The sequence below is a fragment of the Camellia sinensis genome, chromosome 3 (assembly GCF_055761805.1).
Source record: "Camellia sinensis isolate YWXY chromosome 3, ASM5576180v1, whole genome shotgun sequence".
Classification (NCBI taxonomy): Eukaryota; Viridiplantae; Streptophyta; class Magnoliopsida; order Ericales; family Theaceae; genus Camellia; species Camellia sinensis.
The window spans coordinates 199,952,865-199,980,034 of NC_138963.1; the positions used below are offsets into that span (position 1 = coordinate 199,952,865).

Consider the following 27,170-nt stretch of genomic DNA (forward strand, 5'->3'; position numbering starts at 1 on the left):
GCCTTAGTATCTCAACACCACTTTTATCTAACTGTTTGTTTGGATAAGTGAAAAGTAGAGAAGTTAGTATAAATGAAGAGAAACTCATTTTTATAATAACCCACATTTTGAATTTGGAGAGATTGGGAGTGAAAAAATAAATAAAAAATAAAATCTCCAACAAATCACTAAATTTTATAATACCAAAAACTGCCCATTTAGATATAGAAAAAATTAAAAAACTGACCTCTTATATAAAAAGTTATTTTGATAATATAACGTGAAATATCTAAAAAAAAAAATTCTTTTCTTTTATGTAGTTCAACCAAAAAAGAGTGGAGAAAAATCATTTTTCTATTCTTTTCTCTCATAACTTATGTAATGATTTCTTTTCTTTTCCTAAGTTCCCAAACATAGTGTAAAAAATTTATTATAAAGAAAATGTTATTTTCTTGAAACACAATCAAAATCCGCCCCACTAAATTCTAATATTTTAGTAACGAAAACACATTCAAGTTATTTTCTTGAAACACTTTCAAAGTCCACCGCACGTTAGCAATTTGAATATATTGGAGGGCATTGTATCATTGTCATTAATAATCCTTTCCTGGTTGGAAAACAGGATTTTTTTTAAACTAATTTTTGTCACAGGACCTTTGAGAAGCAGGGTTTGGCGCCATTTCTGTGATTGCGTCAAATGGCAGAGTCACCGGTTTTTGATCGAATGATGAGTCATCTTCGTGCACCATGCAAGTATGTATGTGTCATAATTTTTGATACCTTTATATGCATATTGTGTTGCTCATATCCATAATCATGTTTCGCTCCTGTTTTCTTTTTTTTTTTTTTGTTTTTTTTATCATATATTTTGGGCAAGTGCTTCTTTTTTTTTTTTTTTTTTTTTAACACACTGAATTCAAATATGATTGATTCTTTAAACGCTAGGATAAGCATATTCTAAAGTGGTTATCACATTTTGTGATGCTTTCTTCTGGAATTGGTATCTTAAAGTTAGAAACACTTTCTTTTCTATTTTTTCTACTTTTATGTTGTGTAACTGATATGGACCTCTCTTATTTGGTTTTTTTAGAGTTTGATGTGTTAGGGAAATAAACACCTCCCCAACCTTTTTTTACTGTTGAAAACGTGATATTTTTCTATCTTCTATTTCTAGAGATGGCAGGCTTGAAAAATTTATTGAGTTTCTATTTTCTTTTTTTCTGATGCAATTATATGCTAACCATGTCCTGATATGGCCCCTTTGAAGAAAAGTAATCATTTTGAGGTGTTGGATGCTTTTAGGTTTGATTCTTTCCAATGAGGACCTAGATGCGTGGTACTAGTGTTGGTGTGCAACAAACATGGACCATGGACATGATCCTCATTCCTCCCCATGAGTGTTTTTGTTTGTGATGAAGATGAATATTTATTTCTCGTAACCACTAAATTCTAATAGAGTACGAATGTGATGGGGAAGGAGCTTCTTAATAGAAGTGTCACATGGATACGTACCCGCTTTTTAGACGTAGTCTTGGTGTGCACTATTTGATCACATTCTTCTTGTTTTATTGAAAGACCTCTTCTCTCACCTTCATGTTTTAATGAACATTCAAAGGTATTACACCGGTTATCCAAAGGATCTTGGGCCATCACGAGTTATTCATTTTACTTCCGAGCGTGAGTTTGTTCAGCTTCTACATAAAGGATACCCTGTGGTTGTTGCGTTTACAATAAGGTGATTTGGGACCAGTACTTTCCTCATTTTTGTTGTCCTATGTTCATTGAACTGACTCTCTGGTAAATCAACTTATTTGGGGTGGTGCAGGGGTAATTACACTAAATATCTTGACAAAGTACTGGAGGAAGCAGCTGCTGAATTTTATCCACGTGTTAAATTTATGCGTGTAAGAAGCAAGTCATCTTATCTCAACTTGCCTTAGTTAGCTACATGAATCCATCTTTTGCGATTAATTTTTTGCAATCCATATTCCCTTGCTAAACCAAGGTAGTTATCTTATCTCCTTTCTTCCATCCTTAACCAACATTCGTTTTGAGCTTCTTCTTGTCCTTGTGGCACCTTCCCTTAGATCAAATTACTCTTCCATTGGGGAACAGTGTATTCACTATTACTCTTCCATTGGGGTACTGTGCGTTCACTGGTCTGACTATCAAATGGAGAAATCATCTTAGATGAATTTCTTGCATCTTATCTTTCAGATGCGCAGTTTCTAACTTTCCGTAGATGAGTTTGTCTCTTATTTTGTCATGTAATGCTACTATTTATCCCAACATGCTCATATCCAGTTTGATTTTGTGCTTTTGTAACACCCCCCCCCCTCCTCACAAAACAAAAACAAAAAAAATTGTGCTTTGCTACTAGTCTAACAAGCACAAACACTTCGAAGAAAATGTGTGTCCATGTCATGTCCAATGCACAGTTTCTAACTTTCCGTAGATGAGTTTGCCTCTTATTTTGTCATGTAATGCTACTATTTATCCCAACATGCTCATATCCAGTTTGATTTTGTGCTTTTGTAACACCACCCCCCCCTCTCCTCACAAAACAAAAACAAAAAAAAAAAATTGTGCTTTGCTACTAGTTTAACAAGCACAAACACTTCGAAGAAAATGTGTGTCCATGTCATGTCCAACAATGATACTCATTGGACACTTCCCAACATGTGTTAGACACACATCATAATGAATAATACTATATTCCTTTTAAAAAAAAAAAAAAAAATTAGACCCACATATGCTTCGAATAGGGAACGCACACGTTAGACATGCTTGAAACACATCACAAGTTTGAACATGATACACTCACAAGACACTTCCCGACATGTGTTGGACACACATCATAATGATTAATACTATTTTTTTTATTTATTTTTTAAAAATTAGACCCATACATGCTTCGAACACTTAGGGAACACACATGTCCATCTGTTAGACACTTGAAACACATTATAAGTTTGGTCGGCTAGAGGGCCAAAAAGTAGCGGTGGTGTCTTTACTTCAATCTTTGGATGAGCTAGAGGTTCAAGATGGGCTGTCTATTGATGACGGTATCCGCAAGAAGGCGGCTAAACAAGATTTTGTTCATATATCCCGTATGGGGAGGAATACTTTTGTCAAAAGTCTAGATATTTGTGATTGAAGGATGGGGATCGGAATACAAAATTCTTCCATCGAATGGCAAATGCTCATCGGAGGGTTAATCAGATTAGTAGGATGCGAGTGGATGGCCGAGAGCTACACATAAATGAGGATATTAGGGAAGGTTTGTGTTATATTATACCATCATAGTCCTTTTTGTTTTGTTTTATTTGTAAAAATGCATGCCTGCGTTCAATGAAGGTATACAATTCCAGATTTTTTAGTATGTATTTCTTCCTTCCTACCACTCTCCCTCCATGCAGACAACCCTGTGTGCGCACATCACATGTGTTTAAGTTAAGCAATTTACATCCATGACCACATTAAATTTTTAACTTATTGAACTTCTACCTTTTTTTTTTTCTTTTTTTTTTTGTATGGTGCTTTTTCAGGTTGAGTGTCCAAAGTATCCTGGATTTTGCATAACACGACAGAGGAAGGAGTATCCATTTGTTGAAATATTTCATAGCCCAGAGCAAGTAGGTTTGACTATATATTATTTTTATATTGTTTTTTCAGGTCTTGTTGCTGCTATACATGGTGAAATCTCCATGTCTGACTTCGCTTCAAATTATTGGAATTGGTGAAAGTGTTTCTTCTATATTGTATAGACTGCTAGAATTTGGTTGTCTTCCTGTCCCTGGCTTAACTGTAAATGGTTTTCTTTGTTATTGTGTTTTCTTGATAAAAAAATATTTACAATTCCTTACATTTGTAATTTTTCCCTCTTTTTATGCTGAAAGGATAAGGGGACTGTGATCAATTGAGGAAGATATAACCTAGGATCTCTTATTCAGATGCAAACTATGCCACTGCTCCTTGTATTTATTTTAAAAGAATGAGAACCATTGAAATGAAGTCTTTGTACTTGTTTTACACGTCTTTAAAATGAATCATTTTTTTTATATATTTTTTCAAATTCTTTTAAATGAATGGTTTCTGTATTGCTTTATTAATTTCTCTTCTGAATGCAACAACACCCCTCTTTCCCCAGCAATGCAGTTGCAGGGGGTGTGGTTTGGCAGTATTATGAATGTATATGTATCATTGCAAGCATATAATAGTCCTATGTTCTTTTTATGTTTTTCTACCTCCGGCAGAGCTCCAATTATGTAATAATTTCAGTTTAGATGATTGATTTGTGCCTTGTGGAAAACACACTATAAAGGCTTCATTTCTCTTGAGGCCTACTAGACTTTAATCTGAATATTGTGTTCTCTTCTTCTTTCAGACTTTTACTGCCAAAGTATTTATGCAACTGTGAATTATTTTTGTTCAGATCCATGTCAATTCTGTTTTCTTGCAGCTTTTAACCACCAATCATTGAATTTGCTTTTTTTTTTCTGGTGCAGGCACCTAGTCAAGGAAGGGTTGCTGATCCAAATATTACAAAATACGCTGTTAAAGTTTTACCTGTGAGTGTTTTTTGAAGCTTAATTATAATTTGATTTTACCAAGTTAATTAATGTGCTTGTACATTTGCATCACAATTATTATTTTTTTTTTTTTAAAAAAAAAAAAAAAAGAACTGACAAGGAAGTGAACATGGATATCCAATCAACAACCTACATGAAGAGAACCTACAATATGACAACAGTATACACTGCAATACTAAATCTAGGGCTGAGGCAAAAATAATGTATAATATAATGGCTCTCATATATAATATAATGGCTCTCAATAGTAAGCCCTAATAGGGTTTTAATTTTTGCACATGCTGCTTTCATTGTAAGCCTGTATTCCTGACCCAGCTTTAATGTTCCACTTGAATCAGAGCTCTTTTATTTCTACAACGAACTAAAATGTGCAGTTCATAATTGTTGTCAGATAATATCATCAAAGCTTAAATCATCACCTAAATCTAACTCTCGAAATTTGCTCTATTTTACTGATGATTGGTAGCTGATGTGAAAGCCCTAAGTGCACTTGTTAACAAGTTTGAAATTGTTGTACATTCTTCATAAAAATGTGTGCAGTAAAGACTCTCAAACTATTTAAGCTATGTTAACCAATGCCCTAAGGGCACTTGTTAGCAAGACTCTTTTTGTTTTAGAGAGAACAGAAAATTGACAGATACTTGTTAACACGTGATATTTTTATATGATCGCATCCTTCAATTCTTATCACATAAACTTTTCTTGCAGAGTATTGAATAGAAGGAAAAAGTTTTTTCAATTTGCGACTACCTTTGATTGATAAAACTAAAAGGAAACATTATAGGAAATTTGAAGTTTTTATTAATTTTCTTGTTTCTTCCCATCTAGCTCTTCTTTTTAATCTCCTTGACATTGTTGGTCTGTATTTTACAATAATTGTGCTGTTGCTTATGAAAGAAAAGCATCGCCGTACTTTTTGTCCTTTTTTTCTCCTCTCTCCACTTTGAAAGGAAACAATTGCATTTTTTGAACATGAAACAAAACTTCATGAGGTAGGCCAGTAGGAAATTGTGATAATATCATAGAGATTCTGTCAAGATTATTTTTTCCCGTTTTGTTTCTTTTTGTTTTCATTGAGTGGAAGTGGTCTGACTTGTACTTTTTTTTTTTTTTTCGCCCCTGGAAATTACCAGTTCAACTATGATCAGAGTGCATATGGATTTAGAGAATTTTTCAAGCGGCACGGTATTAGGTCATCTGATGATGCAAAGTGAAACTTTGTGAGGATGGTAGCTCAGTGGAAGGAAAATTTCTTTTCAAGAGTATTGTTGATTCTTTGGCCTGTTTTGCATTGTAATAGGTATGGAGGATGTGAGAAATAGCTGTAGAATTCTAAATTGTCTATTTACATAAACTTATACAATGTTGGTGGCAAAATTTTTTGATCTTGATTTGTTTCACATCATATCTTCTTCCAGTTATTAAAGCCTTGTTTATTTATTTATTTTTTATGTGCCTTAAATAATTTAGTCCAGAAATCTAATCTAAGATTCAAGAACAGTGTAAATGTTTATGTGATGATGATGTTCAACTGAAAAAATAATTACTTTGTAAATCAAAACCAGCAGGAACCTACTTTACATGTGTTTTGGGTTTGGTTTTTTATTTTCTGATCATTGTGTGGTTTAATTTATTTATTAAACACAACTTTTGATTCCCAATCAGGAGTGCTTTAATTTATATTTTCAAACTTAAATTGTTTTATGAACTTCTGTTTTCAAAATAAGAATTCAAATAATTTTATATTATGGCTTTTAAAGTTGTATATTAAAAATACAAAATCGACTATGAGGACATTTTCAGAACACAATTAAAACAAAAGTGATGGAGAAATAAGAGTTGAAACAACTCAAGTAACGAGCTTTGAGCTCAGCAATTATCACTTGTCTGACGTTGGGTGGCATCGATAAAGGCCTTTAGCTCTGTTTGTTTTGGGAGATAGAATGGAGGGGATTGATAGTGAGGGGATTATTAGTGAGGGGATTGATAGTAAGGGGATTAGTAGTGAGGAATTGTTAAATTATTTTTATATAAAATAATAAAACAAATAAAAAAATATAAAAAATTAAACATTATATTTAAAAAAAAATTCCCAATATATAAAAAATAAAAAAATTTCTAATCCCCTCACTATTTTCTAATACCATTTCTACCTCCTCCTTACCAATCTCCCTTCCAAGGGTATTAGCAATACCAAGGGACTAATAGTCCCAAGGCTTTCTCTGCAAACAAACAGGGGCTTCAGTAATACCTTGGTATTACTAGTCCCAATACCCTCTCTATATCCCAAAACAAACGGGGCCTTAGTTCGTATCTTTACAACTAGCAGCTCCCTTTTCACACCTCCTTGAGAGTATGTTAAATATATACACATTATTTGAATCCTTGAAAAAAGAGTTGGAACAAGTACTGGCTGGGCTGGTGGTTTGCTAAGGTGAGCTTGCTGGTAGGCTGCAAGTCAAGTCCTGTGTGTCATCTGATCCAATCTGCTGTGGTTCTGCCTGTGGGGTGTTTTGTGTGTTTGAATCTGTTGGTCTGATGGTGGATGGCTGGTGATCTGCTGGGTAGATGATCTGTTACAATGGCAAGCCAGAATCTGGCTGCAAGTTCTGGGCTGGGCTGCTGGTATGCTAAGGTGAGCTTACTGTTAGGCTGCAAGTCCAGTCCTGTGTGTGATTTGATCCAATCTTCTGCTATTGAACTGACGGAATGTAATTCGGACTTGTAGGCTTTGAGTTTAAGCCGAAAACGCCTTAAACTCGGTTAAAAAAAGGCGTTCCGGGGGCAAAAATTCAAACAATCCCCAAACCACCTTGTGGCTTTCACAGACAGCTTCCCTATGACAAATAGGACTTGTGACAACTGACGGAATGTGTTTGGACCCGTAGGTTGGGAGTTAAGGCCGAATACGCCCTAACCTTACTCGAAAAAGGGCGTTTCGGAGGCGAAAAATCAAAACAACCCCCGAACCACCATGTGACTCTCACGGGCAGCTCCCCCATGACAAATAGGACTTGTGACAACTGACGGAATATAATCCGGACCCATACGTTGAGAGTTAGAGCCGAATACGCCCAAAACTTACTCGAAAAAGGGCGGTTTGGGGGCGAACATTCAAAACAGACCCCGAAGCACCGTGTGAATCCCACCGGCAACTTCCCCATGACAAATACGACTTGTGATAATTGACGAAATGTAATTCGGACCCGTAGGTTGGGATTTAGAACCGAATACGCCCAAAACTTACTCGAAAAAGGGCGTTTCGGAGGCGAAAAATCAAAACAGCCCCCGAACTACCATGTGACTCTCACGGGTAGCTTTCCCATGACAAATAGGACTTCTGACAACTGACGAAATGTAATTCGGACTCGTAGGTTGGGATTTAGAGCCGAATACGCCCAAACGTTACTCGAACAAAGCGTTTCGGGGCGAAAATTGAAAACAGCCCCCGAACCACCGTGTGACTCTCACAAGCACCTTCCCCATGACAAATAAGACTTGTCAAACCTGAAGGAATGTAATTCGAACCCATAGATTGGGATTTACAGCCGAACACGCCCAAAACTTAGTCTAAAAAGGGCGTTTCAGGGCCGAAAATTCAAAATAGCCCCCGAACCACCATGTGGCTCTCACGGGCAGCTTCCCCATGACAAATAGGACTTGTGATAATTGACGGAATGTAATTCGGATCCGTAGGTTGGGAGTTAGAGCCGAATACGACCAAAACTTACTCGAAAAAGGGCGTTTCGGAGGCGAAAAATCAAAACAGCCCCCGAACTACCATGTGACTCTCACGGGCAGCTTTCCTATGACAAATAGGACTTGTGACAACTGACAGAATATAATCCGGACCCGTAGGTTGGGAGTTAGAGCCGAATACGCCCAAAACTTACTCGAAAAATGGCAGTTTGGGGGCGAAAATTCAAAATAGCCCCCGAACCACCGTGTGACTCTCATGGGCAGCTTCCCCATGACAAATAGGACTTGTGACAACTAACGAAATGTAATTCGGATCCGTTGGTTGGGAGTTAGAGCCGAATATGCCCAAAACTGATAATTGATTCATCATGGAAGGTTGCTTTTGTGATTGAACATACATTTCTACATATTTCCTTTTGTGATTGAACTTTATTTTGGCTATTATTTTTCTCACATGTTCTAATATCTTCAATGAAATGGCACTGACAGACATTAATAAGTAGGGATAGTTTTATATCCAATCTAATGATTCAAGTGGTTTTTGCAAACAATTAATGAGGAAGTTGGTAAAAAGAATAGTTTCTATTCACATCGGGCTTTGATATTGGTTTAGCCATAGAATTTGGATACATGTTGCATACAAATAAAAGATTGTTACATTAGCTTTATGTTAGTAATGACAGATTTAGTAATGATTGTTCTGCATTTAACAATGTTCCTTATAACAAAAGACTTTAGAAAGACTGATAATTGATTCATCATGGAAGGTTGCTTCTTTGATATGTTATTTGTAACTTGTTCCCAAATTCATTCATGAAGTTGGGCATTTTTGGGTCCAATTCTAACATTTTTTTGTTTTTTTTGTTTTTTGTAGATGACTTTGTTGCGTGGACTTTCAGAGTAATATTTTGGTGTATGGAGAAGAAATTTCACTTTTGTATAGAACTAATGTAATACTTTTGTTATCCCCGGCGTTTGTGCAGTTCACTATTACTGATACAAAAAACTTTTGGCAGCCAACAGATAATTACAGGCATGGTACATGGATCACCTTTTGTCGTCGTACATATATATGATTTTTTGTCGTGGTACATAGATGTACTTTTGTCTTGGTACATACATCACCTTTTGTCGTGGTACAGATTACGTGGTAATTTGTACCATGCCAAATAGTCATTTCACATGGTAGTAAATGTAATTTTTGTATATAGAAGGCTTTACTTTTTGTATGATTCTATATTTTGTACGAAATTATTATTTTAATTTGGACAATAGTTGATTTGTGTGTACTTTGACAGTTAAAGTTATTTATTTTTTGTATAAAAAATTGACTTTTGGCGACTAAAAATTTAGTCGCCAAAAGTGAAAATTCTTGTAGTGTGTGTCAAAGTCATTTATACCCGACGTCATCATTTGGACATAATGACAACATGACACTAGTAGTGGCAACAATGCTATTATAATGGGCTAAGTCGATGATGATGGTTGTGTTTCAATGGATCAAAGGGCATGATTAATTGAAGTTGGTAACAATAACATTGCTGTTTAATTCACTAATAATGACAACGAAAGAAAGAGTGAGAGTGAGAGAGAGAGAATTAAAAACGAGAAACGTAGTTGCAGTGTCATGCGTTTTTGTTAGTGATAATGTTTGAGGTAATGAAAACACAACAACAAAATTACATATAAATGGTAACCGATAAACCGATCAATTACTATTCGAATATTGACTAAATTGATATTAATGATTAGGCTTTTACTAATTCATTGGGAACTATGAATAAGTTGGGAATTAATTGGTTTAGTGTGGCTTATGAAAACTAATTGATTATTGAATCAATTAGGTTTATTATATCAAGGATCCCTACAATCAATTGTACAATCAATTGTCATATTTCAATCTCCCTTATATTCTAATGGATTGTACAATCAATTGTGAAAGTTCAAAACTCTAGCCACTAATCGATTGTATAATCAATTGTGGTCTTTCAATCCAATCGATTTTGCAATCAATTATGATTTTCCATTCACTCCAATATGCTATACCAATTGATTACACAATCAATTATGTTTGAAAATTTAAAAGTTATGATGTTTTGTTAATGTTGTTATGATTTTTGGGACAAAATTATAATCAACATGCCATGTTATGATTCATTGATAAAAGTTATGATAGTTTGTTAATGTCGTTATGATTGTGGGAAAAAAAGTTATACTCAATGTGTTATGGTTATGAATCGTCACTAAAAGTTATGATTTGTACCACCAAAAGTTATGATTTGCCATGGTGAATCATAATAAAAAATGTTACGATTCAAATGTTATGATAATTAATTACAAATAACTATATTTGTTATGAGTTGTTATCATATTGTTATGATTTATAGTGTCTTTGTTATGACACTTTGATGAATATTATGACATTGTTATGATTCATTGTAATATTGTTATGATATTACAATGAATGTTATGATTCTTTCTGTAACCTGTTACATGACCGGTTTAGCAGGTCATTGTTTATGATGTGGCACGATATGGGCCATACAATAAGTGCATATCATATGCCCTTTTATAAGGTGCACATTGTAGACTTTTCCAAAATAAAATGGCATACACAATGCACAAATGGGCTTACACTAACATGAGTGGACCTCAGCCGCACTCACATAAGAGGCCATACGATGAAAATGAGACAACTCGAGATGCGCGCACACATGCACGCAAACTGAGGACCGATCCTAAGGCACAAAATGCCACTCTAACAAGACATGGCAAGGCATGGAAAATGGCATACTAGCATGCAAGTTTCAGCAGCAAAACATGACCCAAAACAGTCCCGAATCATAGGAATATGGCACCCGATGCATGAAATGGTCCCGAAATGCAAGATTAAGCACAAGAAATGATTTGTAGCTACATCAAGCATGCATTATTTGCTCATGACATGTGAAGACAGATTCAAGGAAGCCCCAAAACAAGCATGTTTACAGTTTCAAGCAAGGCCAAACAGCAAACATCAATAGGGAAAAACTAGCATGCAAAAACGGCCCTAAATGTGAGATAAAGAAGTGAGTCACAGTTGCAGACCTCAAACAGGTGAGGGCCCTTCAACAATGTTGAAGAGGGGCCCAAAATATGATATTTTACAGTTTATAACAAACCACAAAAACCAACACAGATATGGCCAAGCTCTCATGCAAGAAATAGGCCAAAAGAGGGACAAAGAAGCAAGTGGTGGTTTCTGGCCTCAAACACAAAGGGGCCCTTCAACAATGTTTAAGAGGGGCCCAAAATATTGCATTTTACAGTTGATAGCCGGGCCCAAAACAGTATGCAAGGATGCTCAAAATGCTATGCAAAATAAGGCCAAAAAGAGAGATATAACACAAAGTATATAAAGGATGCCTCAAACAGTGAAAGACCCTTAATGAAACATGAAGAGGGGGTCAAAATAAGGTCACTTGTAGTTCATACCAGAACCCAAAAACAGAAGCAAAAGAGGCTAACAAATCATGCAAAAATATGGCCAAAAGAGAGATATAAAGGCAAGTGATAAATGAAAGTCTCAAACAGCAATGAGCCCTTCAACAATGTTGAAGAAGGGTTCAAAATAAGCTACGTTTCAATTCATGACAGAGCTCAAAACAGTTTATACATAGGCCAAAAATACTACACAAGGAATAGGCACACAAGAGGGGTAATGAAGCAAGTGCAACAAGGAGGTCTCAAACAGTGAGAGGCCCTTAATGAAACATGAAAAATGGCTCAAAATAAGCCTAGTTTCAGTTAGGGTCGGAGCCCAAAACAGCAAGAAAGAATGACTTAGAAAGCATACAAAATATGGACCAAAAAGGGGGAAATGGAGCTTACCCTTGTAGACCATGTCTTGACAGCTTCTTGGCTTGAGTTGCAGCACTCCTAGGCTCTGAAGAACAACCTCCAGCTGCTGGAATGGAGGATGGAAGGGTAGGGCTATGGGTTGGTGAAGAAATGGTGTAGGGTTTGAGGGTTTAGAGCTTGGAAGAGAGGGAGAGGAAGTTACATGTATGCAAAGTTCTTAGGCAATTTTTCCAACCCCTAAAACCAGAGCTGGAGGCTGGTTATATAGGCAAAAAGAAGGGGAAAATGGGGGGAAAAAATGGAGGGAAAACAATCAAGTTTCCCCCCAAAAATGCACCCCCCCAGATACACAATCTGGGGGGAAAACAGATGCATATTTGCACTGTACTTGATGCAAGGAGCATGGCCGGCTGCTTATCTAGGTTGCAGGTGGCCGGCCGGCTACTTCCCATGGCCGGCCGGCCAAGGGTCAACAGGTTCAATGAGAATTAGTGGCCGGCCACCACAGAAATAGGGCCTCCCATGTGTGCACAACACAACCCTGTGGTTAAACACTGGAAAAAGTGAACCAGGAGAGAGAACAACCCACTTTTCAAAGGGGTTCAAAAGGGTCAGAAAGGATTACTGGCCGGCCACCAAATATTGGTGGCCTCCCAAATGTGTACATCACAAATATGGGATTTAGGGTTCAAGAAAATGGCCCAAGGGTGTTCAACATTGGTTTTGAAGTGAGGAAAATCGAGCGACGGAGGGCGATGAAGGGATAAAGTTGGCTGACAGAACAATTACTGGCCTCCCACCCTTCTACGACCTTCTTGCCAATGAAATAGAGGTCCCTGCCAAAAATGAACCAAAACCGATGCAAAATGAAGGTTCGGGGGCCGAAACGCGCAGCCCGAGGCCCCGAAAATGGGCTGTTAGGCACTGGAAGTGGTGTCCGACCACGAAGTTAGTCTCTCAAACGGCAGTGTCCCTCAAAAGGGAGTAAATAAGATGCATGCCAAAAACTGGAGCAAACAGAGGTGGTTAAGCGGTCCCAAACCGAGGCACACGGCCAACGATTCCGAAAAACCGGAAACCGGACTCCAAACGGGCAAAAATGGCCTACAACCACGGAACATAGCCTACGGCCATTGAGAGATGGTCTACAAGACCTCTCCCTCCCTTCGGGAAGAGAAACAAAGAAAATCGAGCCTGGTTCGCAAACCGAGGTAAGGCGTGAAAGAGTCCGAAAGTCCGGAGGCAAGGCTCGCAGCCGAGACTCTGAAACTTCTGATCGAGCACAATATGTAATATCACCGAGTACTCAACTGGTGACGTCTGAGTCTCAAGGTCGGTCAAAAATGGGGTGTCTACAGTGACTATCAAGAACAAGTATCCGCTACCTAGAATTGATGACCTGTTTGATTAGTTGAAGGGGGCAATCATGTTCTCTCAGTTTGCTCTCAGAACGGGTTACCATTAGATGGGTGTGTCAAAGGAAAGTATATCGCTTATTGCTTTTCGAACTCGGTATGGGTTATACCAATTTCCTGCAACGCCTTTTGGTTTGACCAATGCTTTTGCCTATTTCATAGACTTGATCAACATAATTTTTTAACCGTATCTAGATAAGTTTGTGATTATCTTCATAGATGATATCCTAGTGTATTCTAAGAATGAGAAAGAGCAAAGAGAACACTTGAAAGTCGTGTTACAAACTTCGAGGGAGCAGCAGTTATACGCTAAGTTCAGTAAGTGTCACTTTTGGGAGAAAGAAGTTCGGTTTTGGGGACATATTGTGTCCAATCAGGGGAAAACGGTAGATCTTGAGAAACTTGTTACGGTCAAAGAATGGAAGCAGCCCACAAATCCTTCAGAGGTGAGGAGTTTTTTTAGGACTAGCCAGTTATTACAGGAGATTTATAGAGAAGTTGTCCAGTATTGCAACATCTATGACCAAGTTGATCCGCAAGAATGTGAAGTTCTTATGGTCAGATGAATGTGAGAGAGCTTTCCAGGAGTTAAAGCAACATTTGACTACAGCACCGGTGTTAATTATACCAATACAATGGGGAAAAGTTAGTAGTGTTTACTGATGCGAGTGGAACTAGGTTGGAATGTGTGTTGATGCAACATCAGAAAGTTGTATCTTATGCTTCTCGACAGTTAAAACCTCATGAGAAACGATACCCTACTCATGACTTAGAGCTGGGAGCAGTTGTTTTTGCATTGAAAGTGTGGCGACACTACTTGCTTGGGGAGCGCTTTGAGTTATACATAGATCAAAAGAGCCTTAAATATATATTTTCTCTAAAAGAGTTGAACATGAGGCAACAGAGGTGGGTTGAATTCATCAGCAGATATGATTTCAAGATCCTTCACCACCCGGGGAAAGAAATGTGGTTGCAGATGCACTTAGTCGACAACATGGGACTATAGCTTCTTTGATGATTCAGGAATAGAAGTCCTTGGAGTTCGTTTCGGTGCATGATGTTCAACCAATAGAAAGTGTAGAGAGTGCCGAGAGGGCATACATTGGTAGTTTGACCATGCAGCTGACGTTACTGGGTAAAGTTCGTCAGATTCAGTATTTAGATGGGTTTCTTGTCAGCAAGCTCGATGACCTTGTAGTGGATTTGATCGATGATTATCCTACTGATTGGTTTGTGGACTCAAATGGGGGATTGAGATTCAAGGGCAGGTTGTGTGCACCTAACATTGTTGAATTGAGGAAAGAGATTATGGATGATGCCCATAGGTCCCGATATATCATTCGCCTTGGTGGGACTAAGATGTATTATGACTCGAAGAGGATGTTTTGGTGGGAAGGTATAAAGAAGAACGTAGGAGAGTATGTTTCTCGATGTTATGTGTGTTAACAGGTTAAGGCAGAACACCAACGACCGATTGGACTTTTGCAGCCTCTTGAGATTTCTACTTGGAAATAAGCGTACATCTCTATGGACTTCATGGATGGATTGCCGCGATCTAAGCGAGGCAATGAATCTATTTGGGTGATAGTGGATTGACTCACAAAGTCTTCTCATTTTATTCTTATCAGTGTTCATCGAATTGCAGATACACTAGCTAGGCTGTATATTCGGGAGGTGGTGCGACTTCATGGTGCACCCGTTTTTACAGTTTGGATCGTGATCCGTTGTTTGTGGCAGAGTTTTAGAAGGGTTTTCAGCATGCTTTGTGTCACGACCCGAACTCGCCCCTATGGGTTTAGCGTCGTAACCGGCCAGTAATCCTTGGATTACTAAAGGCTTCTAAATAGAATAACATAAGATGAGGGCTGCGGCAGCAAATATACCAAATTAACATAGTCCATAGAGATGTGCAAACATACATGGCACATAAATTTTTAAAACAAACTTATATATATATATACAGATGTGACGTCAAAAATGCAATAGCCTTACGTCACTCAATTACACAGATAGGGTCAAAAGGGTACTTAACCCAAGTACAGATATACAAACAAGCTCAACTAAAGCCTTGACATAATCCTCTCAAAAGGAACCTCCTCAGGAGGCATGGTAGTTAGTTGACAAAATAGAAACATAGGCCGTTAACTCTAGGCCTGGTCACGTGCCTGCTCACCTACATACATAATATAAGTAATGAGCTGGAGCCTAGTGAATAATAACAGAGCAAAGAGGTTTAATGAATGTTGTCTATAGCAGTTACAAAAAACAGAATTCGATAGTTGTCAGAAATGAATTCGTAATATGTTCAGAAATTATAGTACATAACAGATACATTTTCAGAGTCGTATTCATAATTAGAACTTGCAGCTAATTATACGTGGCACATTCATTAGCACTAGTAGAAACAGTTGACCCATAAAGAGACGACCATAAAGACATACAGTTGACCTATAAAGGGATGGACATAAAGGCATACAATTGACTTTCGTGCACGGAGACGGTACAGTTGACTCATGAAGCGTATAGTTGGTCCATAAAGGGACGTATACATAAGGATCCATAACAGTTGGCTCATGAGATGTACAGTTGACCCATAATTGGGACGTAACAGAACAGATAACAGATGTCATTTAAAGCTAAGAATGCCACGAATACATTTCAGAAACATTGGACAACCATTCATTCATGTAGAAAATAATATTTCAGAAAACAGATCATCTTATATCATTTAGAAAATATTTATAATTGAACATAGCTTTACAAAGTTATTACTCATAGATAACAGAGGCTCCAAGGTAAGCAGACAGAACAAGCAAATAAGATGTCTTGCGGCGCGTGACCTACATAACATAACAGATACACGTTGAAACACATGCTCGGAGTGTACATAACTTATTTCATTGATCTTAGTGTGTTTCTAGCCTTTACCCTCATTATGGTGTCTTAATCTTAGCCTAGGAATGCCTAAGATGCAATGAGGATGCAAAAATGTATTTGAAAATATTTTTTAAAACTTGCTGAAAACAGAGTCTACGCTTGAGCGTGGCTTTCCTCGGTTGAGCGGACATACAAAATGTGAAGGTCCGCTCGGGCGTAACTTTCTTCGCTCGAGCGGTCTACAAACTTTTGACAAAAGTATTGGTTGCTTGATTTTCACGCTCGACGGACGATCGATCCCCGCTCGAGCATGAGGCTCAGACCTTTGTTCGAGCATGACTTTTGTCACTTGAGTGATCTGCAAAACACATGGACTTCTGGGAACATGCATTAGGGGGATTCAGGTCGCTCGAGCGGAAGTGCATGCACTCAGAGTGGTCGCTCGAGCATGAACTCCTACGCTCGAGCGTAGGTGCAAATTCTGGAACTTCCAAATTTGTTCTCTAAGTTCAAAACTCAATCTTTAAGCATCAAAACTTGATTTTTCTGGGCCAAAACTTGAGGAACACTTAGAAACTTATAATATATCATGAGTTAAGGATCTTTTCAAGAAATCATGGCCAAATAGCTTGCCAATTGTGCAAAAATTCAACTTAAAATTTATGTATATTCCATGAACAAGACATGCATGAATTTCTTTGAACTTAAGCTTCTCAAAACAAGATAAAATGCTACAAAACAACATGAAACTTGATCATTTCCCAAAATAAAAGTGAATTCAAGATGTGCATGAGGGAATCTTTGGAAATTTAAACTCAAAATGTGAGAAAATATGCATGCATGCATGATATGACTTAGTTTTCTTTAATTTTAGCTCAATTCCTTCTTGAATTTACTTAATTCACTTGTTTTCATACATTAATCAACTACATTACAAGATCAAAGACTAATTCTCTTACCTAAAGTTTGAATTGCACAAGTGAGGGAGTTTCAATTCGCAAATTCTTTCCAAATCTCCAACACTTCTTGGCAATTCTCTCCTATCCTAACTTTGATCTCCATTGCCTTTTCTCTCTCACTCTCTCACGTTTTGCTTGTATGAGGGAGTTCAAATACGTTGAATGAAGAAAGGAGAAAGAATAAAGGTATATAAGAAGCCTTATATAGGCTCACTTGAAGGTAAATAATTAAGGCTAAATAAGTGGGCATTAAATTAATCTAATTTAATCGTTCTGAATCGAATTTCACTTGAACCTACCATAAAATTCTAAAAATTCTAATTAACACATAAATCAAGTCAATTTCTGAATCGGATGCCGATAAGGCCTTCAATTCGCAAACCAAAATGAAAACGTGAACATATTTTTCTATGTTAAACAGATATATACACACATAAGGCAACATATGATGCAACATTTCACTTCAATTATTTATTAGGCGTAATCAAGCATGAATTAACGTTAATCATGGGTCAGGATTGTTACACTTTGTGTGCCAGATCAGACTTGAGCACGACTTATCATCCTCAGACGGATAGACAAACTGAGCGGGTAAATCAGATCTTGGAGGATATGTTGAGAGCTTGTGTCCTCGATCTTGGTGGTAGTTGGGAAGAACACTTGCCATTGGTGGAGTTTGCTTATAATAATAGCTATCACTCCAGTATCGGGATGGCACCTTTTGAGGCTTTGTATGAGAGGCCATGTCGATTACCTACTTGTTGGATGAAGATAGGAGATGCGCCATTGTTAGGGCCAAAGTTGGAGAGAGAGACCACGGAAAAGGTGAACATTATTCGGGAATGTATTAAGACTGCATAGAGTCGTCAGAAAAGTTACGCTGATAGAAAATGTAAAGGGGTTGAGTTGAATCTCGAATATTTTGTGTTTTTGAAGGTTTCGCCGATGAAGGGTATCATGCGGTTCGAAAAGAAAGGAAAGTTGGCACCTAGATTTGTGGGATCATACGAGATTACTGAGAGGATTGGTAATGTGGCTTACAAATTAGCCCTACCACCTGTTTTAGCTATGATTCACAATGTATTCCATGTATCTTTATTGCGGAAGTATGTGCAAGACCCTTCCCAAGTAGTATCACAAGAAGTATTGAAGATTAGTGACGATCTAACGTATGTGGTGTGACTGGTTACTATTCTAGACCGGGATGTAAAGTAGTTGTGGCACAAGAAAGTGAACTTGGTGAAAGTGCAATGGAGCGAGGATGAGAGCGATATCACTTGGGAATTAGAAGAGAAAGTTCGGCATATGCACCTGAAACTTTTTGCTTAGTACTCACTTATCGAATCTCGGGACGAGATTCTTTTGAGGTATGTAAATTGCAACGATCCTGATTTTTCGTAAGTCATTATTTATTTATTATTATTATTATTACTTTATTTATTTATTTTTGGCTTTATTCATTGTATGATTTTATGAGAATTTAATGTGATATTTAGTTAATTTAATGTGTTAGTTAATTATATATAATTAATCTGAATATTTATATTTATATATTTTTATGTATATAAAAAAAGAAGAAATTATTTATATAGATTTTATATAAGATATTTATATTTATATACGTTGTATTTAGATTGTATTTGAAAAATATAGTATAATAATATATATTAGGTTTAAGTGTGCTGCTCTTTAGAAAAGAAAGAAAAAATAAATAAATAAAAGGAGGGTTGTGCAGCGGCAACAAGCCGAGAGAGGGGAAAAAAAAGAGAGGCGGAAAAGAGAGGTGAGAAAGAGGAGTGGAAAATAAAAAAGATTAGGGTTTTATTTTAGTGATTTTATCAATTGTTTAAGTGATTCTTTGATCTTTAAAAAAATATTGTAAGTGTAAAACTCACTTTCCTTGATTTATGTTTAATTTGTTGTTTTTATTTATTTATTTTTATTTATTTGATGTTAGTTTGATTTTGTATTTATATGAAGATGATAGATTGGTTTTAATTATTTTGATTAGTTGTGCATGTCAGGTTTACGATTTTTATATGTATTTATTTTATGCTTGTAATCACACTCATGATTATATGAAATTAAAATTAATTAGGAATTCATAGATAAATTCCTAAATTTCCACCACCATGACTCCATGGATTGTTATTTTATTTGAGTGATGGTGAGAAAGAGTGCATAAGAAAAATAAGTGAAGATTATGAGATTTAGTTGAATGCCTTAGGTATGGCATTGTTGTGTTTGTTCTCATGAGTAGATGAGAGATTGTGTATATATATATATATATTGTTGTCTTGTTCTCATGAGTAGACAAGTGTTTTGATTTACGCGTGTACATATATGTTAACCATCCGGGGAGTGTGGATCAAATTCGGAACGATATCTCTGTGCAAGTTTGGCTTCAAAGCAGTGTTAGGTATGCGAGAGGCACATGGGATATATGTGTAGGTCGGAAGTGAATGGCCGAAGTGGTGGAGTTAAGGTACAAAGAATTAAATATGAATTTGTTGATATTGTTTGCATTGTTTTGATTTGTACATCTCGAAAAATAGTAAACAACCTTGATAAGTTGGGAAATTTGCGCAGAGACATATATATGTAATTCTTGACAACTTTTATATTTTAACTTTGTGCTAAAAAGATCGATTAGAACTTGTAATTGGATAATCTTGGTTACAATAGTTTTTATTCGTTTTACCAATGCAGATTTTAGATGCTATTTTAACTTACGAAACTAGCTCATTTTTGTTGGTTTCACGTAAACTGAAGTAAAACATTATTCTGAACACTTTTCATGTTTTGAACTTTTCTGAAAAAAATCATCTTAGGTCAGTTTCTTTTTGTTTTCAGTTTCAGATTTTTTTGTTGAATTTTGTCTAGGTTCTTCTATCAAGTTTTTCTCTCAACCTGTTTAGTTTCTACTAAATTCGTTCACGTAGTCCTTTAGAAAATTTGATTATGTACAACTTTTGTTCTTTCAGTTTTGGTCAATTAGAATTATTTAAGTATGAAACGGTGCATTTTTATACTTCTTCAGTAATTTACTTATGATTAAATTATACTAATTTTATTTTTTTTAGAATGGTGGGTCTTACTAACTTTTTATGCAGGGCAGACTCACCATATTTTTATTTTTGTTTTGTTTATTTTATACTCAATTTATGTTTTGTTGTGTACGGGAAAGAAACTAAATATCACTATATTTCGGGAAACTACCCATTTGTTTCGGTACAGATGGAACTACTTGTCTTATCCCGTACCAAGAATTAAATATATTTTTGTTTGTATTTGGTGGACACGTGGGTGTCAAATCTTGTACTCATATCAATATACTTGTATACTGACTCGTTTTGTCTCTTGGCATCTCGGGTGCATTCTATTTGAGCGCAACCGAGCTTTCTTAGCAAGATTAGTTGGGCTTACGGTAGTGACGTGGAATAACTATAGTTGTTGGATATGTCTCTTAGATTTCTTTTGTTTTCTTGAGCTTAGGGTTGATGCTAGTTTATGTATTTTTTTTTTTTTTTTATGACCTTAGTATTATGATAGTTTGGCATTGTGAGTTATTTTTCAACTTTACAATATTTAAGTTGTTTTGACTTGTTTTTGCTACTTTAATGTTGGAAGTATTAGATGTTATAAAATTGTAGTGGATGGTTTGGTTAACTTTTTGGTAGTTTTTTAATCCCTTGTAATTTTTTGAGCATAAAAATTTACTTAAACTTTATAGAGGCGAGAACGTTTAGAATTTGTTTCACTCCTAGGATTTAGATGATTGAACATTGATTGAATATTTAATTGTCCAAATTTTGGGACGTGACAAATTTTTTAAACTATCGTTGAAAGTTAAAAATTAGTGACTTTTTTTGTGACGATGTTTTAAACGGTCACTAAAATTTATAATTAGTGATATTTTTTATGACGATTGTTAAACTGTTATTGAAAATTAACAATTAGTGACGTTTTTTAATAGTGTTTGATGAAAAACACCATTAATTCTCACAAGATTTATTGGACAATAAGTCCATCCATTAGGACCTACACATAAGTTCTCTCTTTTTTTTTTTGCTTTTCTTTTTATTGTTTCTTTTTTGGTGATTAAAAGAGTAATGATAGTGATTTAAAAAATTAATCAAAATTTTCACCAAATGTCTCACATGTGTATGGGTTTTATATGAGTGTGTGGGGCCTCCACACCCATATGAGACATTTGATAGAAATTTTGATTAGTCTTTTAAATCTAGTAGGAATAACAATTTATAGCTCGTTTTAGAATTAATTATTTTAGTTAAATTTTTTGATTTTTTACAAAAAGATATATAAAAAAGTAAAGAGAGTGATATAACAACTTATAATAATTTTTTAACTTTTTAAATTATTTTAACGACTCTCCAAACAAGACCTTACAATAGATTTTCGTCTTATACAGATTTTTTCTGGCTAGATAAAAACACGGGGAGGGGAAGAGAAATTTGTGTGACAGCAAATGTTTGAAAGGAAAGACAATATCAAGTTGTGTTATGTTCTCCAAGTAATTACAATTTTGTAGGATAAGGCATGTGAATACGAGCTTAAAATTGTATTATTAAAATTAGAACGCACATGTTTGGGAATGAAAAAAAGTGGGAATAACACATGCCCATCATCTAAAACAAGTTTTAGTATGACATTTTGATAGTTTTTTAATCCCTTATAATTTTTTGAGTATGGAAATTTACTTAAATTTTATGGAGGCAAGAACGTTTATAATTTGTTTCACTCCTAGGATTTGGATGATGAAATATTGATTGAATATTTAATTGTCTAAATTTTGGGACGTGACAAATTTTTTAAACTGTCGTTGAAAATTAAAAATTAGTGACTTTTTTTGTGACGATTTTTTAAACGGTCACTAAAATTTATAATTTTAGTGATATTTTTTATGACGATTGTTAAACTATTACTGAAAATTAATAATTAGTGACGTTTTTTAATTGTGTTTGATGAAAAACACCGTTAATTCTCATAAGATTTATTGGACAATAAATCCATCCATTAGGACCTACACATAAGTTCTCTCCTTTCTTTTTTTTTTTTTGCTATTCTTTTTACTGTTTCTTTTTTGGGTGATTAAAAGAGTAATGATAGAGATTTAAAAAATTGATCAAAATTTTCACCAAATGTCTCACATGTGTGTGGGTTTTATATGAGTGTGTGGGACCTCCACACCCATATGAGACATTTGATAGAAATTTTGGTTAGTCTTTTGAATCTAGTAGGAATAACAATTTATAGCTCGTTTTAGAAATAATTATTTTAGTTAAATTTTTTGACTTTTTATAAAAAGAAGTATAAAAAAGTGAAAAGAGTGATATAGCAACTTATAATAATTTTTTAACTTTTTAAACTATTTTAACGACTCTCCAAACAAGACCTTAATCTAGTCTGTTTTGTCTTATACAGATTTTTTCTGGCTAGATAAAAACATGGGGAGGGGAAGAGAAATTTGTGTGACAGCAAATGTTTGAAAGGGAAGACAATATCATGTTGTGTTATGTTCTCCAAGTACTTACAATTTTGTAGGATAAGGCATGTGAATAAGAGCTTAAAATTGTATTATTAAAATTAGAACACACATATTTGGGAATGAAAAAAGTGGGAATAACATATGCCCATCATCTAAAACAAGTTTTAGTATGGCATTTATAGAAATCCTTAATTAGATCAACTGAAAAACGTCTTTTTCTTGGCCAAAAAAAAAAAAAAAACAAAACAAAACAAAAAATGAACATCAGCTCAAAGAAATAAATTCAATATGGGGGAACATTATAAGTAGCTTTTTCTGTGACTCTATTGTCTTCTTGTCCTTTGCTTGGACCTAAAACATTGCAATTATCCACAGCCAAACAAGTTGTTGGCGATGGAAACTAGATCTTATGATTGTTGGCAATAGGGAGGCAATATAGATTCTCAAATGTAAAAACTATCTTATCTCAAGACTGTAAGCTTATCAGCATTTGTTATGATTATGCTATAATTTTACTAATATATATCATTACCTTTATGAGCCAAGTATATCGTCTAACTGTTTTAAACTAAAACAAAATGGTAAATATTTTTTTAAAAACTAAATACCTCAAAATGATGTGGTTTCTTCTTTAATTTTCAATTTGGGTAATTAAATTAACTAGAGTTGTAAGAAAAATTGGTAGAAACGAACCAAGTGCCTAAGACCAATCGGAATTTTTAACATCAGCCATTTTTTTTTATAAGGTACAGAGTAACTTGTATTCTTCTCTCTTTATTTATTTTCATTAAGAAATTATTTGAGCCTCTACAAAAACATGTAAAGTTTTGAGTGAATCTTTCTTTTACACTAAACCAAAAATTGACAAAAACCAAACAAAAGCATGTAATCGGTTTTGGTTCCTTAATCAACAAAATCAAAGGAAAAATCACAAGAAATCATAGTATGCAAGATTACCACAATACTAATTCCCTCAATCCCGATCGAATTAAATTGATTATACACAACTTATCAGAGTAATAGAGAAAATCATGAAAGAGAGATCCGATTCAATCACAAGTTGATTGTAAGAGCTTGTTAATTATGTGACTCTCATAGAAACTTAAAACACTTATTTGTACAAAATTTTCACATATTCATGGGACTAAATTGGTTCAAATGTGAGAGAGAAGCTTCACCATTTTTAGACGTAATTGGCACTTAGCCATCAATGGTTGAGCCTTGGGCACAATGAACCCACTTCATTCATAACAACCATTTCCTTACTAACCCTTTCCCAATCAAAGCATTGAATCAGTGAGCCCAATGCCAACCCAGCCATATGCAACGCCAACCCCTCCCCAGGACTCCCACTCCGCCCTGACCCAAAAGGCTTTAACTTGAACCAATCTCTTAACCCATCAAACCCTTCAAATCTCTCAGGGTTGAACTTGCTGCGCTCCACCCAAATTTTGGGGTCCTTTTGTATGGCCCACATGTTCACCAGCAACACGGTGCCATGCCGGATGTGAAAACCTCCTACTGTGCGATCAGCTGATGATTCGCGTGGAACGAGTACAGGGAATATTGGGAACATCCGCATTGTCTCGTTGATGATGCAACGGAGGTAAGGAAGTTTAGCCACGTCTGATTCATCGATCAAACGACCTTGCCCCACATAATTATCGATTTCAGTCGGTGCTTTCTTTAAAAAAATGTGGATTGTTGAGCAAATTTGACATTGCCCTCTCTAATGTTCCAATTGTAGTTTCAGTTCCTGCATGTAATAGTACCTACATGAACATTGAATATGGTCATATTGCTGCCCTGTTTGGGAACTCAACTTGGGATTAAAATAGTTAATAAAATAAATAAAATAATTAATAATAATAAGTCAAAATATCACATGTTACATATCAATCAAATTTTTTTTATCGACAACCATCTATTCAATTACAAAAAAAAAATTCACAAATCATCTTAAATATAATTTTTTTTCATCTAATAACATAGTCAAAAAACCAAGGATATAAGCTGCTTTTTGGCGTTTTTCCTAAAAACCAAAAACAAGTTTGTTTGAGTAAAAAATCATTTGGGAAGTTGGAAATAAGCTAACTTTTAAAATTATCAAAATACCCTCCTATGATGTGACATCAAAATACCCTCCTATGATGGTAAAATTGTAATTTGACAAGATTGCATGGGGTAATATGGCCAATTTACTCATTTGCTTAGTGATGTGACACCATAAACAAATAATATTAAAAATTAATTTTTTCTCAATTTGGTAGTAAATGATTTTGTGAATAAACCAGCCAGCCTGGATATAAGCCAAAAAATAACTTATATCCAAGTTTTCTAAATAAGCCTAAAATAGTTAAGTTTCCAAGTTTTAAGAAGAGTCCTGCTATATTACACATTTTTGCATATCATATTCAAGTTATAACAATTAAAATTGGAAGTTTTGATTTGGAGCTGTCTAATTTGGTATTTTAGACCAATTGCTCTGGGGAAAATTGCAGATTATTAGTTATGTTTTGACAAAATATTTACAAATATATTAAAAAGTTTATAATTTTTCAATTATTAAAATTGATAATTTGACTAACGAAATAGTGGCCGTGTGGAGAAAAAATATTCATGTAACCGACCCCATTTGATGAGATTTAAGACTTGGTTTAGTTTGGTTTTACAAAAAAAAAAATGCACTGAAGTGCAATTTTTTCATTACTCTGTCACATGCTCTCCATGAAAGGGTTGTACAATGGCCTCGTTTGGGAAGTAGTTATTTTTTAGATTTTTTAGTTATTTGGTTATTTTAGTAGGCTATTTTAGTTTTTGTGTTTGGGAAGATGAGATTAATTTTTATTTGAATTGTTGTATTGTAAAATGTGTTGAAATGATATTTAAAGTTAAAATGACAAATTTGTCCCTGCCAGCCACTTTTGGTGGTCAGCCAGCTAGGGTGGGTGGTCAGTGGACCACCTAAGGTGGTCGACAGCCTGCCACCACCTTCTACTCTCTCTGTAGACCATCTTTCTCCTTTGTCGATCAGTTTTATTCCCTGTAGACCACTTTTTGTGGTCGGTCGACTAGGGGGAGTGGTCGATCGACCACTTTAACTGGTCAACGGCCTTTCTGCACTTTCTACAGATATTTTCCTTGCTAGCTGTGCCAGCTGTTGGGCACAGAAGACATCCTCCATACACATTTATGGAGGGATTGCACCAAGCCTCTAGCTTGTCTAACAAGCTTGAGATATGAATTCTATATAACAGAGCCTCCTCCTTCTTGTTCAAGGTTCAGAAAATTTGGATTAGGGCTATACATATCTCTCTCTCTCTCTCTCTCTTGATTTCTCCCCCTCTCTCTATATTTGTGCTATTTTGTGCCTTAAAGTGAGTTTTGTTCACACTTTTACACTAAACACCTAGTGAAACACCTTCACTCTTGGGCTGAGGTTCTTGGAGGTTGTATTTGAGTGTTTTTGGCTTAGTTTTGCCTCAGAAGTGGCTGGTTTTGAACTTGTTCTTCAAGGGTGAGTCTTTATCCTCTTTAAAGCTTTATTTTAGTTGCTTACTTAGCCATCTTTTCATGCTTCTTTTGGCTTAGCTTTCAACTGTAAAAAGTTCTATTTTCAAGTATTTTAAAAGGTTGTTTGAGGCCTCGTTTGAGTTAGGGGCGTCTCTCACTCCCTTATGTCTTATTTGCTTAACTTCTTGCTATTTTTTAAAGCTATTGGGACCACCTCTTTTTGGCCTTGTTACTACTAAAACTCAGAGGAATTTCAGTGGTAAAAAGGTAGTTTTGAGGTCCCAAATAGGAGGGGGTCATTCCCTCTCCTTGTGTCTTGGTTGCTTGTGTTGATGGCCTCATGTTTGAGTATGTTTTTCTAGCATGTGTTGGCTTGTTCTCAGCTTATTTTTGGCATTATTTCAGCATGGCATAACTCTGTTTTGGGTTAGTTTGGTTGCTTCTTACATGCTTTATGTACTTGTAGTGTAATCCTCTTAGTTAGCCTAACGTGCTTTATGCTTTGGACCACCATTTTAGCATGTTTTTGGCTCCACTCCAGTAGGCTTTTACTCATATTTTGGCATGCCTTAGCTCTATTTTTGGTTGGTTTGCTCATTGGTTTCTTCTTACACTTGTAGTGTAATCCTTTCAAACTAGCCTTGCATGCTTAATGTTTTAGCTCATCTTTCTAGCATGTGTTGGTTCCATTCCAGCATGTTTTTGGTCATTATTAAACATGCCTTAACTCTGATTTTGGTTGGTGGAGTCACCTCTTGCTTGGTTTTTACACTTGTAGTGTAATCCT

The 27,170-nt window shown here is 35.6% G+C and overlaps 1 protein-coding gene and 1 pseudogene across 3 annotated transcripts; one reads left to right on the plus strand and one right to left on the minus strand.

Moving 5' to 3' along the window:
* Window positions 1–529: 529 nt before the first annotated feature.
* Window positions 530–5,971, plus strand: LOC145823028 (uncharacterized). Of its 3 annotated transcripts, none has more exons than XR_014365089.1 (6): window positions 530–732; window positions 1,595–1,714; window positions 1,805–1,883; window positions 3,528–3,760; window positions 4,488–4,550; window positions 5,705–5,971. XR_014365089.1 is itself a non-coding variant. In XM_082921874.1 (6 exons), the coding sequence occupies exons 1-6, from the start codon at window positions 677–679 to the stop codon at window positions 5,783–5,785; spliced, it is 486 nt and encodes a 161-aa protein (XP_082778000.1). In that variant the 5' UTR covers window positions 534–676; the 3' UTR covers window positions 5,786–5,971. The 3 variants fall into 3 exon arrangements, 1 of the variants encoding a protein (XP_082778000.1); XR_014365090.1 differs by having other exon boundaries at window positions 531–732; window positions 3,528–3,786; XM_082921874.1 differs by having other exon boundaries at window positions 534–732; window positions 3,528–3,614.
* Window positions 5,972–24,024: 18,053 nt separating this feature from the next.
* Window positions 24,025–25,076, minus strand: LOC145822156 (cytochrome P450 81F3 pseudogene; annotated as a pseudogene).
* Between the last annotated feature and the right edge of the window lie 2,094 nt (window positions 25,077–27,170).